At 35.0% G+C, this 18,558-nt stretch overlaps 1 protein-coding gene across 3 annotated transcripts in view; it reads right to left on the bottom strand.

Annotated features, from left to right (window-relative positions):
- Tfec (transcription factor EC) overlaps positions 1–18,558 on the bottom strand; it is a 66,625-nt gene that overhangs the window by 7,483 nt on the left and 40,584 nt on the right. For 2 of the 3 annotated variants that reach the window (XM_028778436.1, XM_028778437.1), the window contains exons 3-5: positions 6,459–6,573; positions 5,266–5,322; positions 1,777–1,852 (exon numbers count right to left, since the gene is read on the bottom strand). In XM_028778436.1, coding sequence (XP_028634269.1) covers positions 1,777–1,852; positions 5,266–5,322; positions 6,459–6,573 — 248 coding nt within the window. The remainder of the gene's footprint in view (positions 1–1,776; positions 1,853–5,265; positions 5,323–6,458; positions 6,574–18,558) is intronic. The other variant, XM_028778438.1, reaches the window with a different exon arrangement.

Raw genomic sequence — 18,558 nt, 5'->3', positions numbered from 1 at the left:
TATATGTATATATATATATATATATATATATATATATATACATATATATGTATCCTTAATTATCTTAATGGTTGTCATCTCTGCAACAGATGCAACAGAGAGCTATTTCTTCATAGTTACAATCTTGCTTAATACTTATGTTGTTTTCAGATTGTGTTTTAGTTTTAAGTTTGCCTATCACCATAACATAGTGATGCTACTTTTCATTCAGAATTAAGTAACTGCAATATAACCTTTATAAAATTAAGGCTTTAGATATTTATAGGGGGAGCTTGTCATTCTATATGCTATACCATGAGTCAAGCAAGAAAGAATATTTATACTACCAAAACAGACATAAAATGTTAAAGAATACTATTCTTCAGTTTTTAAGATGTCTTGTCATATACCTTATTGATATGTTTATAAAAGCAATTATAAAGGAAAGGCAATAAGCTACTCTATTTTACAGATTTATATTGCTTTTTAAATTTTTGTATATGGTTTGGAGGTTTGGCTCACTGTTTAAGAGTGCTTGTTGTTTTAGAGAACCCAAAGTCAATCCTCAACACCCACATAGTAGCTAACAAACACCTATAACTCGAGTATCAGGGGATCCAATACCATACTCTGGCATTTGTAATGCATAGGTACATTCAGGTAAAATACTCATATATTTAAAACAATAAATCAAGTATATCTAAACTAAATAAGTCTACTTATAAGTGTACTTTCTGTGTGTATGTATGCCAAGTATGTGTACAGATGCTTGCAAAAGCCAGAAGACATTGGGTTCCCTGATGCTGGAGTTACAGGCAGGGATTAGCTGGCCAACAAAGGTCCTGGAAACCAAACTCAGTTCCTCCAGAAGATCAGCAAGCATTCTTAACCACTGACCCATCTCTCCAGACTCTTAGTGAATTTAGCAGAGTTGAATGACTATTCAAATAGCCCAAATTAGGCCTGAGCTTCTCAGTTGTCTCTTCTGGATCGGGTCCTATGGCCTTGTTCATCGTGATGCCTGCACTATCTAGTGTGCTCATGGGGATAAATACCACACTCTTTTCTAACATGAATTATTTAATTACACAATTTAGTTATAACGTTTAGATTTAAGGAAAGAATGTTTTCAGTTCTCACAAGTATCTCTCTTCATCAAAACCCCTCATTACTGGATTATGGGTAATTGCTAATATTTGAAGAGATCATTTTTTAAATCATCTTTCAAGCTTCAGATTTGCTTTCTGTACAAAATGTCTACGTTCTTAACTGAAAATTTGATTAATTATTTTTTTGATATTTGCGATCTCAAACATCATATCTGGCTTTATGTTTGCCATGAGAATCATCTTGACATCAACCAATAGTATTTTTACAACTCCATTTTTTTTGTATATGTGTATCTCCAAAAATTGAATATATTTGAAATTATGCCAATTTAATCTTAATGTTCATATAAATCTTGAAGTTTGAAGAAATGCTATTACCCAGTCAGTCTCAAACAGCCTTTGGAACTATCACTACATTGCTGATGTTCTTAGAATGCTCAGAGCCACTAGGTTCTGAGGTGAACTTATATACTTATTCTAATGATCAGAAGAATGAGTCTAGAAAATGCCTAGATGCCTGATAATTATCACACTGAAATAGATATTTTAAAGGGAGACCAGAAGTAGACTAATCTTTGCTATCAGATGCTTCCTTTCCTGGTCATTGGATCTGTCCTCCCTTTTCCCACCCACCCATTTGTGGGGTACTGAAACTACAACATTATTGCACAAATGATTTTGAACTTACGGATCATTAGACTTTGGAATAAGAGTGCCAAGCTCCTTGATTCGGTAATTAATATTATACCTTCTTCTTCTTTCAACTATTAAGAAAGAAATATTATTGATTATTCTCATTAAAACACAGTTCACTGTTGGTCAGCTGTAAATTTAATAATCTTTTAAAAATAGTAAAAAGAAAAAAATCCTGTTAGTCAAAAGAAAGCTATTAATAATAAGATAAAAATTTAATTATATCATAGACGAAAAGTAAAAATTTTAGTAGTGGAGTTGTGAACATGTACTTTATAACAAAATAAAATATTTTCCCAAAACACCTTTATTCTTTGAATTTGCTCACAATATTATACACATACACACATATCTAGTCATATGATTATCTTGTTTGGTTGATACTTCACAGATACATATTCTAGCAGCCTATTAGTGTAATCTTTCTAGGCTATCACCATGTTTTACTCTTCTCATACACTGTCCTTAATGTATAGTATATTGTAAGTATACATGATCAACTCTGACTGTATCTCCAGGGAGCTCAGCCTATATGAGAGGTGCTAACTAAATGTATGTGAACTACATTTGTTTTTGTTTAAGGAACATATATATATTTACTTATTTGTAATGTGTAGGGAGAGCACATCGGAGGACAGCTTGTGTTAACAACTTCTCTCCTTCCATAGTGTGGATCCTAGGGATGAAACTCAGGATGTCAGGCTTGGCAGCAACACCTTACCCACGGCATCGTCTCGCAGGCATTATTATTTCAATTTCAAGTTTTCAATAATACATAGATAAGTAGTTTCAAACTCTTGCTTGAATCAGACACATCTGGAAGGATTGTTGAACATATTAATACCTACCTAACCTAGAAATTCTGATTTTTGTAGAGTCAATCTATGCGCTTCTGAAATTAGGTCATTAGGTGACCATTACATGTGTAATGCCAGCCATCTGGGAGCTATTGATGAAAGCTATTTAAGATTTTTCTTTCTTTCATTTTCTATACATTCATTATTTACAGCAACTTTGTATATATAGAAAAACTATTCACTGTTCAGTTCAGTGATAATATGAGCTCCCTATATTAACCCAGCTTAATACTTTTGCAGTAAATTACATGTAGAAAGTAGTCAGGGACATTGAGGGAAAAGTCCATGGGAAAAAAGGCATGCTTCACAAACACTGTAAAATACCCAAAGAGGGTAAATGTGATCACTGAGATGTGCTACATGAAATTAGGACAGTCACTAACAAATATTACGGGCCTTCTTAAGCCTCTGCAAAGCGAGGTACCATGAATAAGCTTTAATTCATGAAACAGAACATTCTAGTTAGAATCAAATCAATCACTGAGCTTGTTTGCCCTCTTCCCCAATCCCCGTTTTTTTCATAGATGATGTACAAAGTAGCTAAATAATACTACATAAATAAATAAAAGGAGAACTGTTAGGAAAGCATATATGTTCCCAGTGAGAATTTGACAACAATTCTGTGTTCACATACATTATATAGATAAAACATTATATAATACATTATATAGATTATATAGATAAAACATACAACAATGAAGAAAGTTCATGACTTATCTCAAAATGGGGTAGTCTTCTGTTCAAAATATTTTACATAACTCCACTTTGTTGTATACTATCTAGAGCTTCTTTACTTTCTTTAGATTCTACCTATAAGATTTTAAATGCATACCTACAACTTCAGTTCCTCAACGTTTTTCTTGAATATACAAGTTACTTTAAAAGTTTTCATTTTAACAAATAACAAATTTTTACTATTTGTTTCATTCATTTTCAATCTAGTCCCTAAATCCCGCCAAATAAGAGTCCAACCCTGACTGACATTCAGTAGAGCATTTTTGTCTTTTCCAGTCACATAGATCAAAGCAGACCAAGGCCATGAGAATCCTACTGAACGGCAGTCTGGCTAACTTGCCAAAGGAATTGCCCCTCTTCTCTCTAGGGCTCATTTCCAGGCCCAAACAGACCTCGGCCTGAGCTTTCCTGTCCTTAGAGAAGGAGATCACACCTCCAAGTGTGTGTAGCCAAAGGGTAGTATATGTATGAAGTGAGGTGTTCACCCATGTCAAAGCTACTGAGAGCATAAACCTGAAAGAGATGAGAAGTAGGTTGCAAGATAAAAGCTGGTATGTCAGTTCTCCCAGGCCAAGCTCAGAAGACCAGAGAGCTTTCAATCTATTCTTGGCCTTCCTGGCTTTAATAAAGATTTAATATTTTCAAATTTCATTTCTAACTTTTACATATTTAGGCATCAGATAAAGGGAGACTCCTTTGTGACTTTACAATGAAAACTCACAGGTTCTGTAGTTTTAAATGTTTTTGCATTTGTCATAGATAAAGTACATAGAACTAAATTTTAAACATTGATTTACCTCAGAATAAAATCATATAACATAAGAACCCAGTAATAAAAAAACTTTGCTAAGACACATAGCAGGCAAAAATAATACTATACATTAAAGAACCTTCTGCCTGTATAGAAGACTGAAAGAGAGAGCAAAAGCAGAAATTTTGTGAGACCCATAGTTCCTCAGCATACTAACTCTTTGTACCAATCATTAATTCTGCACACTCTCTTATTTCATCTTCTAAGTCAGAGTTGTCTGCTATCTACCTGAGGACTACGGGAATCCAAAGGTCATGGTCCAAAAGAGTGAGAAGCGAGGGCCAGCTCTGCTAGTAGTCATTTAAGTCCCATCAGTCTGATATAGCAGGTACAAGGACTGGTCTGGGTTTCACAGGTATGTACAGAATGAATTTCAGTCTGTTGCACATGAGAAAATTGCAGGTTTGACTCAAGGTTATACTCTTTCCTGCTTTCATTGTTACTCTTTTCCTGTTGTGACTTGCCTCTCAGAACAAACCTGTTTCTCACTCAATTAGTAGAAGTCACTTGAGATTAAGAAGCTCTTAAGACAAGACTGAGCACTCTGATGCTAATCTACCGCTCTCATCTTCATCTCTTCTTCTCACGTGACTGGTAATCAGAGTCAAACTAACCTAAAGAAGTCATGCAGAATTCAGCACTACAACCTAAGCTATGCCTCACGGATAAGAACTCATTGGAAAGAGAGGAACAAAGAGATACTGATAAATGAGGATGTCTACTTGTTGCTGACACAGTGAAGTACCTTTCATGGCAGGTTTGTTTCTTTATATCTGTGAGATGGTGAATCACAACAATATGCAAGCATAACCAAATGTACTTACTATAGTCCAGCACACCCTCCCCAGGGAGACAGGGTCAAAACAGAATTCAGGTTGCTTCATTTTCTGAAAATGCAAGACCTTTTCAAGAAATCTTGAGCTTTGCATTTTCAAAACCAGTTCAAGCTGCTAAGCATGAACAATTCATTTCAACATTCTGATTTCAAGTACTAATTGAATAACAGCAAAAACCTTATCCTTTATCCCCGTGCATTTTCTCTTATATTAACTTTGCTTGAAGAAAAGGAAAACATACTCACTGAGGTTGTGGTTGTCCTTTTTCTGTCTCTCCTTCGCCAAAGCTCTACTGTCAGTTTCTGAACAAAAGAACAACAATTGAAATGAGGCTGAGTTCCACCATGAAGCCATTCTGTACAATGTTCAGAAACACTACCTAAAGAAAAGGAATATCGCTTATTCTAGAATGATGTAATAATATATCTGGTGCCAATATAAAGGAATTTTTAGTAAAAGGTAATGGCAATGTCTTTAAGACCTGGAGTAGAATAAGTCTGATCTGCTTTCTAGATTTCCACTGAACAATCATGTGATCAGTTACCAAACTTGGTGCCTTAAGCTCCTCACTGGTAAAATGAATATAATACTATAGCTGTCTGATAACAAATGACCAGACATTGTGTATAGAAAAATGATAAGCTTTTCACCAACTTCCACTGTTATTCCCATAATTTTGAGATTCAGAAATTAATCTAATCTCTTCCAAAGTAATTATGCTATATCAAAAAATGGGAGCTAGTTATATATCTCAAAGATTCGTGTCAAAACAATTCTACCACTCAGGAAATGGCAAAATTCTCTACAGGCTGGGTAGTTAACAGCTTTCAAAAGATTTCATAGTGATCTTAATCCCTGATCTCCATAATCTGGGTAATTCCTTCAGCATTAACTGGGTCTCTGATATCAACAGAATGTCAAGGAAATATCCAAGGCAGCTCCCAAAGCTACTTACATTGTATCATCTGTAGAACCTTCTAGAGAGGTCCATGTAATTACAAAGCAAGACTACATGTTAACCTATAATATTTTCACAACCTGTGTATGTACCAGCTTTGAAGTCTACTGTCTAGGCCCAGTCACATGTCACAATCTGCACCTGGATAATTTCTAGAACACAGTCTCATAAAAGACTCTGAGTCACAACAATTGGCTAATCTTCTTCTAGATCTTTGACCAGAAAGATGGGATTATATTGCAAATGCTTGAGAGGCGTGTATAAGGAGCCACTAAAATATTGAATCCATTCAGTTAAAAATGTAAATGATATTAACCTAATGCCTAGTGATATTAGGAAATGATGCATTTACTCTCAACACTTCTCCCTTTTAGCCATTGTAATTACGGTTTAAAAATCTATTCAGCATGACTGCACATCATTCATATCTTCTGAAGTGACAAAAATTTGAAAGGCAATTTAAAAAAAAATCAACATTACCTGCAATTTCCTTTTTCATGTGTAGAATACTTGGACAAGAAGCATTCGTAAGACCAGCATTAACTGGAGAAATGCCCTGCTCATCACTGTACACATCCAAAATGCTACCAGATAACTGAAAGAAAAAAAGAGAGAACAGATCAACCAATCAACATCAATGTTATAAATACATACAGATTTACTAGTGTACTTTAAATCCCTATCTTTAAATATGTCACTTTGTAATGATCATAACAATAGAGACCATGCTAATTTTAAACAAAAATATACACTGACTACTTTAAAATACATTGTGGAATGCTTGTGGATAAGACGTGCTAAAATTGATCTATGCATCTCAACAAAAAGAGAAGATCCGTTCATGCAGGAAGGAAAAGTCTGATGATTATGCACAAGCCTATAGAGATTTGAGGCAGATCATGACATGGTTATAAATTAGTACTATAATAACATTGTTTTAGAAACAAAGAAATAAACATCTTAACAAGTCTGAAAGTTCCTTGCAGATCACAAGTTAAGTACAATGGTAAAACACTTAGGAGTCTCAGAATGTTGTCAGTACTATCAGAATCTGGCCATCAAGAAGGGTGTAATGTTGTTAATGAAGTGGGAAGCTATGCTTCATAGATGGCAAACTTTTTTCCATTGTACACTAATGTTCTAGAGTATTACGGATACCCTAGCTGGTAACTATAAGCACACTAAGACTACTTGGCTGCTAAGACACTAGTGAACATTTCAATAATAGACACTGCAATTCTTGAAATGCTTACTGAGAATGATGTTTTAGAAACCTATGCCACTTTATATACAATTCCAGTTGCACTGATTCACTAATCAAACTATACTTATTGATCATGTATGAACATTTAATTTAAATAAGATTCAAACTTCATGTAACTACCCAGTATTTCAGAAAAACGGTTACATTGACAGCATTGGATTGAAAATTATAAAACATTTCTATCTTATGTATCTTTACTCTAGCTATGGACAATTAAACCAAAGCTAAATAAGAAACAACTTTTTTTTTATTTTCTTGAATGTCTAGAAGAGCTATATACATATAAGATCAAACACAAGTATGCCAAAATTATTGTAGAAAATTTAACTCTACATTATTCTTTGTTGAAAAATTCCAATTCAACCCAAGAAACTATTTTCAGATTTAGAAAATCAGTTTGGCAACCAATATGAAAAACATACTTATTAAGACTAAAATTGGAATTTTAGGAGAATAAATTACTATAGCATATGAAATAAATGTATATTTCTAAGGAAAATCAACTATGAAATAAAATTTAAAACAACTAACACATAAATTTATGTTCATAGTTCATATCAAGAACTACATTCTAGCCTGCTTTTAGTATCTTCATCATTATTAGAAAAGCTTATCTTTAATTTATGCAGCCTATATTTTACTTATATTCCCTTATATTGATTTTTGCAGTGCTAAAGATCAACCCAGGATCTGGAACATGCTCTTTCGTGAAGCTATACGTTTGTCCCTACAGAATCGTTATTTTAAAATGTGTTTTTACTTTACGAATTTTAGATAAGAGGTATTTAAGTACTTTTTCCATTCCAATTTACTCATTTTTAAAACAAATAAAAGTTGATTAAATTGAAAAGATGATGTATGTGAGTCTCTGACAAATACAATTAGGAGGCATTGCATAACACAGACCATTTCCCTAAGATGTGCGTCATTTTTACAGAGCTTTAAACATACACATTTTCCATGGTCATTTTTGAATAGCTGTTGGTTCTGAGCTGAGACAACCCTACCTCAGCTGTGCATTTCCACTGTGCCTTTGAGAAATATAATGGATATGCTGAACAAAAAGACAGGGAGTGAAGGGGAAGGAACTAGGTAAAGGTGCTTTTTCTCTGAAGAGATGGAATTCAGATGGGTTTCAATGTAGACTGACTAGCAAACTGCAGAAATGGAAAAGAAGAAAAGGAGCTCTAGTCCATGTACTGTAACAATGTAGGAAGTGGCTCTTAACCACAGAATCCACAGTACATGCTCAGACAGTATGAAGTGCATTATTCCTTGGAAACAAGGCAGGGTTCAGACAATGAATCTAATCCTGCTTAACTCTACTAGCTAGATTACATCGTCTTTTGACCTCCGTTACAGACTAGTTTATGCCCTGAATCACAACGATCAGTACTTTTATTTAATTTTATGCTATAGGTCGTGTTCAATTCCATGTAAATGGTTAATTGCTTTTTGAATATCATTAAACTGTTGAGTTTCAAGGCATGAAGTACACTTCATGTCATCTAAGTTTAAGCATTCAATGTTGGTGAATAGTAAATGCATATATACCCATCTTAAGGAGCTTACGAAGCAAATTTCTATCTTTCTCTGTCTACATTAAGAGTTAATTCAGTAAGGCCTACATCTTTGTAGATCAGTGAGCAAATGGATAGATATTTTGTGAATATCTAACAAAAGGCAGATGGATTTCTTAGTAAGGTAATACATTTAACATGACAGCGGCTGAACATACCGGTATCAGTCCAAACAAAAATAAATAATTAATCTTAAAACTTGTTTAAGATGACTAAGTATACATCTGTATAAGAAGATGTTTATCTCTGATAGAAAATAATAACTTTTCGAAGAAGCTGTCCTATGATCAGCAGTGATACCATGATCTCATGGTACCCAGATTTTATTTACAGCTCCATTCCTGGGGTCTCAGGAACATATAAATAACTTGGATCTGACCTTCCTAAGTGATAGATCCACTCAGAGTAGCCAGTATTTCCTGGAGGGAGTCAGGTGTGAATAAAACATCTGAGGAATGCGACTATTTTGACACACACAAAAGAAGCAGCATTAGAAATGATACAAAAAGAAAAGAAACAGAAAATGAAATGAAACCAAGTTTACTAAATTAGCATAAAACTAGTAAGGAAACATATTTATAACAAACTGCTATAAAAAAAAATAAACATGACAACAGACCTGCAGGAGGGAATTTTATGCATGGTACAGTAACCCTGATCAAAAATCCCGTGGCCAGGGGAATCATAGCCTTTAGCTAGCACCTGCTATTGTTATTTTGCAGAATTACCATGCTGTCAAATTTCCTTCCAAATCCTTATGTTCATATGGATAGATCTGGGCTGAGATCAATCAGGTCAAAGAAGCTCTTATTGCAGTGGACAACAGCCAGTAGAGAGATGGATAACTGCTCAACGTGCTGGGAGTAAGAGACAGAGTGTAGAGCCCCAAACAGGAAATCTATATTAAGCCAAAGACCAAGGATTAGGGAACATTACATATTACAAAAGAGGAGATAGAATGTAGGAGCCTGACAATGGAAAAGAGAGATGTGAACTGAAGTCTTCTGGACATGCCATAGCTATCACATTCATGAACTCACAGCAGTGGTGTTACCTGGATAAAATGAAGCCAGCCCCACATCCCAGCATAAATATGATAGATGATCACCAGGTCCCACCCATTACTGAGGAGCATTTGGCAGTGGATAGCTGCTGAGGGAGGAAGAGTCATTCGTTTTTAAGGATGTGGCCACTGGTAGCTTCCCCATACCACAGCAGATGGCCTCATATCCAAGCACAGATGGGCAGTACTAACCAGACTTAGTGGGCTATCAAAAAATTGTCAAGTTGGTAAGAGGATATCTTGGAGGTATATGAAAGAAAGCAAGAGGGGGAAATGAGGCAGGAGTGTATAGATGCGGTCATATTCCATTATGTGCATGTATGAGATTCTCAAAAATAAAGAAAAATTTTAAATCAATAAAACATTAAAACTATAAAATAATTATACGATGTGAGAAAATATGTAAGGCTTTCTGCAATAACACAATTAAGAATTAAGTGTAAAGTGAAAACAAATGAATACTTTTTCAACATGAAAGAAATTCATTATACATGTTTATTTATCCATATCTTTATACCATGGACACATGAGGCCATGCTAAAAAAATATTCCTAAGCATGCAGTGTTTTCTACCCTCTCCAAAAAAAAGAAAGAAAAAAAGAAAGAAAGAAAGGAAGGAAGGAAGGAAGGAAGGAAGGAAGGAAGGAAGGAAGGAAGGAAGAAAGAAAGAAAGAAAGAAAGAAAGAAAGAAAGAAAGAAAGAAAGAAAAGAAAAGAAATTGAGTTGTTAGGGAAATGAGGAAGATCTGGGAGGATTTGAGAAAAGAAAAGCAATATGATAATACTATACTTTGTGAATTGTTTAATTATTTAAAAGGTTTACTCCCACAAAGAGAAACACTGGAAAACAATGAGTGACTCAGCTAGAAGGGGAGATATTTAAAAATCTGTTTCACAAATATGAAATAAAATTGATCAAAGGCTTTAGAAAAGTGATCATTGAATTTAAGAGGATAGTGATGGTGGAAATTGAGATCAAAGACAAGAGAGAAGAGCTCACTCTTCATAACTCCAGCCTGGGTGAATCGAGAAAGCAAGGAAGTGATATGAAATTACTAGAGAAATAGACTTTTAAAAATTATTTATGTATACAAGTGGGTATTTTTCCTGAGTGTATATCTGGCACAGTGTGTGTACCTGGTGGATGCAGACACCAGAAGAGGCCACCATATTTTCAGGGACTGGGATTACAGGCAGTTATGAGTACCACATGGTTGAGGAGAATTGAATCTGAAACCTTGATATGGGCAGCCAGTACTCTTAGCTTCCGAGCCACCTCTCCAGCACCAGGAAATATGTTTTAAAAATAGAACAATAATAAACTAAAATGAGAGAAAAATGAAAATATATTGTATTAGAGTTCTCTAGAGGGACAAAACTTATAGAAAAAATATATATGTACACATATATTTTTTCAGGCTGTGATCTAGCTAATCCACAGTGGCTGGTCCATGAATCCAGTACTTGCTATGCCTGTTTAGTCCATGAGGCTGGATGTCTCATCTGTTCTTCAGTATATGCCAGAATTCTAAAGAAGTAGGCTCTAATTCAGTGAAGACATGGACTTGATAGTGAGAGTGAGGACAGTCAAAAAGCAAGAGTGTCTTTCTTGCATATTTTTAAAATGGGTTTCTACCAGAATTAAACCTGTGCCTTCTTATCCCAAAAGAACCAGATTAAAAGTGGGTCTTCCCACTTCAAATGATTTAAGTAAGGAAAAAAATCCCTCACAGGTTTACCTAGTTACTGCTTTAAGTTAATTCCCAACATTTTCAAGTTGGCAACAAAGGATAATAATCATATATACTAATAATAATAATCAATGTCTGTCACTCACCCCATCTAAAATGTATTAAAACTGATTTTAAAAACTAACACTAGATATAATAAGTAGCTCACAAAAGATAGCTCAGTAAAAGACACAGAAATGTTGAATGGCAAAAAATTGAAGTCATATATGCCAGCAGATTAAAACCATGAGGGAACTGACACAGCTATACAAGTATCAGAGAAAATAGGCTTTAAATTTAGAAATGTCACTAATGATTATAAAGGTTAATATTGATGGTCAACTTGACAGGACAGAGAATCACCAGGAGATGAACCTCTGGACATTTCTGTGTGAAGCAACTTTGGAGACTATGTTAATTGAGGCTGGAAGACCGTTTGTGAATGTGGATGTCACAGTTAGTCAGGCCAGGATCCTGGACTGCGTGCGACAAAGTGGCCACTAAGAATGTAACTTAACCAACCGCCTAAGCTACTAGTACTGTGACTCCGCCCTTTGATGAACTGAGCCCCAAAAGGTGAACTAAGATAGACCTCACTTTCCATCGATTGCTGCTCGCAACTATTTTGTCAATTATTTTAGCAAAACATGAGTAATAAAAAAAGCCAAAATGACTGCATATAAAAAGTGAAATTAAAAAAAAAATAATGACTGATGATAAGCATGCATGTATCTAATGAAAACCACATCAAGTATGTGAAGAATGCTGAAATCTATAGAAGTGAGTAGTCTACCATCAGAGTAGAAGATCTAATACATTGCTTTTCATTTTTGAAAAGTCTAACAGACAAAATAATGAGGAATGTTATGAAAGATTTGAACAAAAGTGACCTCATGGAAATGTTTACAGTACTTGGAAAAACATAGAACACCTGATTTTTCTCAAATATCTTTGAAATATTTAAACATCAACTACATACTCAGCCAAAAGAAAACCTCCACAGAAGATTCATTCAGCACTTGATTTGAAAAACTTTTAAAGTTGTTGGACAACTCAAGAGTGAAAATGAAATCATGCTGAAATTTAACAACAAAAGAAAAATAGCAAGAACATACATAAAGTAATCTCTAGCATATGGAGAAAAATCTCAGGCTTAAAGAATAATCTGAGGAAAAACACATTAAGGGTGCAATTAAATAAATTTGTTAAATTTGTTTTTAAGAGGTTAGGAGGCAAATAATCAAATAAAATAGTAAAGAACTATCAAGTCAGTTCACAAAGCCCACGTCACTTTTTGCTTGAATTTAAGGCCCACCTCATGAGATGGAACCCATACATGACACTGCTAAAGTAGTCAATAACCTCAGCATAGTTCTAGAGGAAAACTTACTACTATTATCCTGCTAAAGGAACATAGCAATAAAATGACTCTTAATGACTTATTGCTATTCCATAAAGCAGATCATCACTCAGCTTTCATCACAGAAGTTTTATCTTGCAGTATATGGTTTTAACACAGAGATCCACAACTAGTCAATAAATGTGCAGTTACTCTTACTGAGAGTAAAAGACATTAGAGAGCTAAGTCTTAAATGAAATGTCATTAAGAAATTCCTACCTTCAAATATCAGGTACCTATGAAAAAGAAGAGGCATGAAGGCGTAACAGTCAGAAGTGGTAGATGACTCCAAAGAAACAGTACCATATAGACACAAAGGAACTGACATGCATATGAACTCAGAGGCTGTGATAGCATGCTCAAGACCTGCAGAGATTCAAGCCGCACAAAATCCCTACACAGAGGTAACGGGGCCACAAAGTCCCATTCCTAACCAAGAATCTCTTTGGAACTGATAGATGTCCTGGGAAGGAAACATCAAATTTCTCCAATGGAGTATCACTGGATGTATCAACTATACTCCAAGAAAGAACTGAAAATCAGGAGTAATTGGCAACACAAAACAAATTCCATGGTCTTTTGTTTAGGTGATTTTTTTGTTATTTTTGTTTTTTTGTATTGGTGGTGGTAAAGTTGTTTGTTTGTTTGTTTGTTTGTTGGAGATATTTTGTTTTTGCCTTATTCATTTTGTTTTTGCTATTGTTTCTGTCTTTTCTTTTAGTTTATTTCTTTTGATTTTCATTCTTTTTAGCTTTTTCCTTTTCTGAGAGGAAACAGGAAGATGGGTGGGAAGGGAGATAAGAAGGTACTGAGGAAAGCTGGGAAGAGGGAAGCGTATGAGACAGAGTTTCTCTAGGTTGCTCTAGCTGTTTCTATGTAAAGTAGACTGGTTTTGAACTTACAGAGATCCACTTGACTCACCTTTCAAGAGCTGGGATTAAAGATGTGAGCCAACACGCTCAGTCTAGTATGAAAGGATTTTTAATGAAATAGAATAATAAGTAAAAGATAATAAGCTTTTCCTTAATATCTGGACCAAGATAAGGAGGCCTGCTTTCCTCTCTCTAATTTCTGCAGATAGTCTAGCCAGAACAATTACTCAAGAAAAACAAAGAACTCACAAAATATTAAGAAATACCCAAAATGGTCTCTGTTCCCAGATAGCATGATTATGATCCTATATTTAGAAAATCCAGAAATTCCATAAAAATGAAACATAAAAGAACAAATGAACAAACAATAACCTCACCCTTATTTGAGCTAACAAATGAAGCTGGCTAACCCAGTTACAAAACATAAAATTAACATGGGAAAGTCTATTGTATTTATATAGATAAGTGACAAACAACATGAAAAAGAAATTAAAACACTTCCATTTAAAATAACCTCAAAAAAGATTTGAGAATAAAATTAGCTTCCATAAGGGAAAGATATATATGCTGAAACCTAAATATACAGATAATATTAAAGAACATAAAAATGGAAAATATTCTATATTTCTAGAAAGAGACCATTTCATCAATATGATAATACTACCAAAACAATCACATATCCTTTGTAACCGGCAGCAAACAACAAATGATTTTTTTGACAAAATTGAAAAAAATCACATGTCAAAATTCACATATATTACCAAGGAACACCAAGGAACCAAAAACATACTTGTTAAACACCTAAGTGGTGAAATAATCCCAAGCTGATTACAGTGCTCCTGTACCACAAAAGGTGCCATTCTGACATGAGAGCAGTTAGGTAGGTCTGCAGATCATAATAACAAAACAAGAAGGAATCTTTCTATGATAGTCTAGTAATTTTAACAAGGTTTCCAAGAAACCCCCTCCCACCCAGTGGCAAAGGGCAATCTTTTAAATGAATGACATTGGTTTCAGTGGATATCTACAGGAAAAAGAATGATTCCGGGCCCTTATCTTCCATATATTTAAAAATTAACTCACAGTGGGTTAAAGAACTAAACACAAGACAGACAACAATAAGACTCTTGAGAGAAAATGCAGAGCTCTTGATAATGCTGGAACCAGCGGAACACCGATTTGCTAAAATGTAACTCTTTAGTGACACCAAAGAAAAAATAGATTTGCCTTTGTTTCCAAACAGTGCTGTTCAGATAAGAAAATAAAATCCACAACCAGAATGATTATGGAAACATCTACGCAAGTATAAATTGTGTGTAAAGATCCATCTCCTCTTACCAGAAAACCATATTACTATGACCTAAATTCCACTTTAAAATTATTCTTACACTTCATATGCTAGAAGCAATCTAACTGCTGACATGACATTTTAAAATAATGATAATCTACTTTGGAATTTCATCTCTGTTTTCCCTCTCCAAACTCTTTACATCCCTACACCTAAATGATGCCTCCCCATCCAGTGTATCTACATCCCTCCTAATAAACTCTCACCTTCCTTCTCAAGCCAAGTATATTTAAAATACCCTTAAGATCTATCTGATCGCGAGAATCTGAAGTCTAACGTCCCTGCCATTTAACTTGTATATAAATCCCAAACTGAAAATACCTTTATAACTTCTGCTTTACTGATTCAGTCTTATTTTCCACTACCCCTAAGTTTTTTCAGCCTTGTTATTATCATGTATACCATACTGGATTTTCGATATTGTATTTCATACTCCAGTGTGTGTAAGAGTGGTGATCACAATGAATTGTGACCGTGTAAATGGGGAACTTTTCAGAGGACAACACAACACAACACCATACATTATACCATAGTCAATAACTTACTAAATGCCAAGTATAATATAATAACTCAAATAACATCTTTAGCCACCATTAGAGCAACCTTATAGAAAATAATTATCATTCTAAATAAAAAGCAATTACAGCTCCGGAATAAAATAATGGTATAAAAATAATACACCTATAAATATAATAGAGGTTGCAAGGGAGAAGGCTTTGTGACCTCTAAGTGCGAAGACACAAGCTTGATTTCCAAAATCCATATGAAAAAAGTCAAATGTGGTGGTATTTGCTAGGAAAAGCAGCACCAGCAAGATGGACACACACACACACACACACACACACCATGGACTAACAGGCCACCCAGCCTCATCCACACTGGGAGCTCCTAGCTAGTGGCAGATATCACCTTTAAAAAATGCAGTTGAAATAATAGCCTACATTCATGCTTGTATGACACGGGGCTGTACTCTCCATCCTCTGCAGAAGCAGTCTTGTCTTTCGTAAGTATTTTTGTCTTTCTTCTTCTCCACTGTTATTTTTTTCAACTCCACCCCATCTATAGGTATCAAAATCAAACAGTTCCTCTCCAAGGTTTAAATTAGGGGCTAAACCCCATACTCCAGGCTCCCTGGAGGTAACCAGACTTGTTTGTCTCTTCACTAGAGAACTGTACAACTAATAAATTTCAATAAAACGCAAAATGTAGCTTAAACTTATTTGCTTCAACCCTTTTCCATTCACACTCACTTAGCAAAAGACAGGACCCTACACTCTATACTCGCTATGTTCCTAAAAAGAATGTTAGCTCCAAAACCCTGACATTTTTATGAAAAATCATACGTATCTGCTAGATAAGCTCATTTTCAATAGACAAAAGTGACCAGAATTTACGTAAGGTTACAAGTTAAATTTGAAAGTAAACTTTCTGTGAAATAACAAAAGGCAAAAGGAGCCCTAATTGGTGTGTGTGTGTGTGTGTGTGTGTGTTCACATATTTAGTATGAGTTTTCAAAGGAAACTGACAGATGTGTTTGTTTAGATCCTCGCCTTTTGCTTTTCTATGAGGATATTCACTGTGAATCTAAAATGGTAAAACTGAGCAGGAGACTATTTGATGGAGAAACTGGACATAAAAGCAGATAAACTCCTGTTATAAAGAGGCGCACCACAGGCGGGCATAGGCTGGGGAACGTATGCACACATGAAACACTGACTTTCGAAAGATTATTTTACTTCCTTGTGGGTGTTGATTCATTTAGATTCAGCGAGCCAGATTTTTCAGTTTTAGGACATATACCGCCAATTGGCTCAACGCCGTATTTTATTTGTTAAAACATCGTTCTGAGGTTTAAATGACAAACACAGAGCCACGAAATCCTGCTGTGTTATTTTGTTGCTATTATTTTTGTTCCATTATACATGAATAAAAATAATGAGTGAGGCTGGAGCTAGAGCTCCCTCGGCAAGCAAGCTTTAACACAAAAAGCAAAAGACACAACTGGATATTCGCACAGTTTCGCATCACATATACTGTATCTTCATTATTCTTTTAGCACTAAGTTCACAAAACGTTTGTTAGTAGGAATAGAAAATAAACAACCCACTGGACCCTCACTTTTTATATGAAAGTCACAATAAGGCATTAGTTTTAGCAGACTTTTTTAACTAAATAAATACATAAAATTTCTTAGCATAGCCCAGAGTGATCAAAAGTAAAGAAGCTCTTCAAAACACGCAGTTATAGTTTACACATTTTAATGTTAAGGCCTAAATACCTTATTTTAATCACTGTAGCTCGAAAACTTTTAAATTCGGCGTTTAATCTTGTTTTATCTCCAAATGGTAAAAAGAATATGACAGCGTTCTTACCAGTTTCAGCTTGGAAGGGTCTATAACCTTCACAATAGCGATGGTTTTCTCTTTCTCCTTCATCATTTCTTTCCCTTAAGCTTGCAAACAATAACCAGGAGAGGCATACAGAAACTTCTGCACTAAGGTGAACTTTGCTTCTTCCTTGGACTTTAAGACTAATCTGGCCTAGATTGTGACTGACAAAAGCTTGCTCATTGATGTCATGCAATCCTTTTAAGTCCCAAGCAAGCACAGGGGCTTGTTAATATTTACTCAGCCCTTGTCTCTGGAATGGTCTTGAACTATAACAGTTTACATAGATCGCCAAATGCCACCAGAATTTACAGATACGTTACTAAAAAATACCTATGCACGTTAACATAAATGAGTTGCTACCCACAAAAAATATCTCTAAAGAAAAAGAATGAACTAAGGCCAATTGGGAGAAACTACAGCATGATATCTAAACTTCAAGGTTAACTAGTCATCCAGCTTCTGTGTAGCAGAGAGACAGCTGTCTCTCAGGTCCTCTCACATTTCTATGATTTAGCTACCTTCTTAGATTGGCTGATACACAGTGATGAAACAATTATTGCATGGGTTTTCTTACAGGGGTGGAACCAAGCTCCATATCTTCTATTCATTAAAAGAATGAGTTTGACATTACTAAACTTCTCTCATAATCTTTCTGCTGTATAAAAATATAGCCAGTCTCTATCATACAAGCTTTTTTCCCCTGAAAATCACTCATCTCCTCATGAAAAAAATGTACTATAAATCATTATCACAATGTGTAGACAATGCAAAGTGTCTACGGTTTATTGTTGCCCCAACCTTGATACTGCCACCATTTATCCATTAAAAGTACTCATAGGGGAACAAAATACTCATGGGAGCAAATATGGAGACAATGTATGACTTCAGAGCCTGAAGGAAAGGCCATCCAAAGACTGCCTGACCTGGGGATCCAT

Source organism: Grammomys surdaster, unplaced genomic scaffold (genome assembly GCF_004785775.1).
Source record: "Grammomys surdaster isolate TR1022 unplaced genomic scaffold, NIH_TR_1.0 335, whole genome shotgun sequence".
In the NCBI taxonomy this organism is placed as follows: domain Eukaryota; kingdom Metazoa; phylum Chordata; class Mammalia; order Rodentia; family Muridae; genus Grammomys; species Grammomys surdaster.
This window is presented reverse-complemented; position numbering and strand designations above follow the sequence as displayed.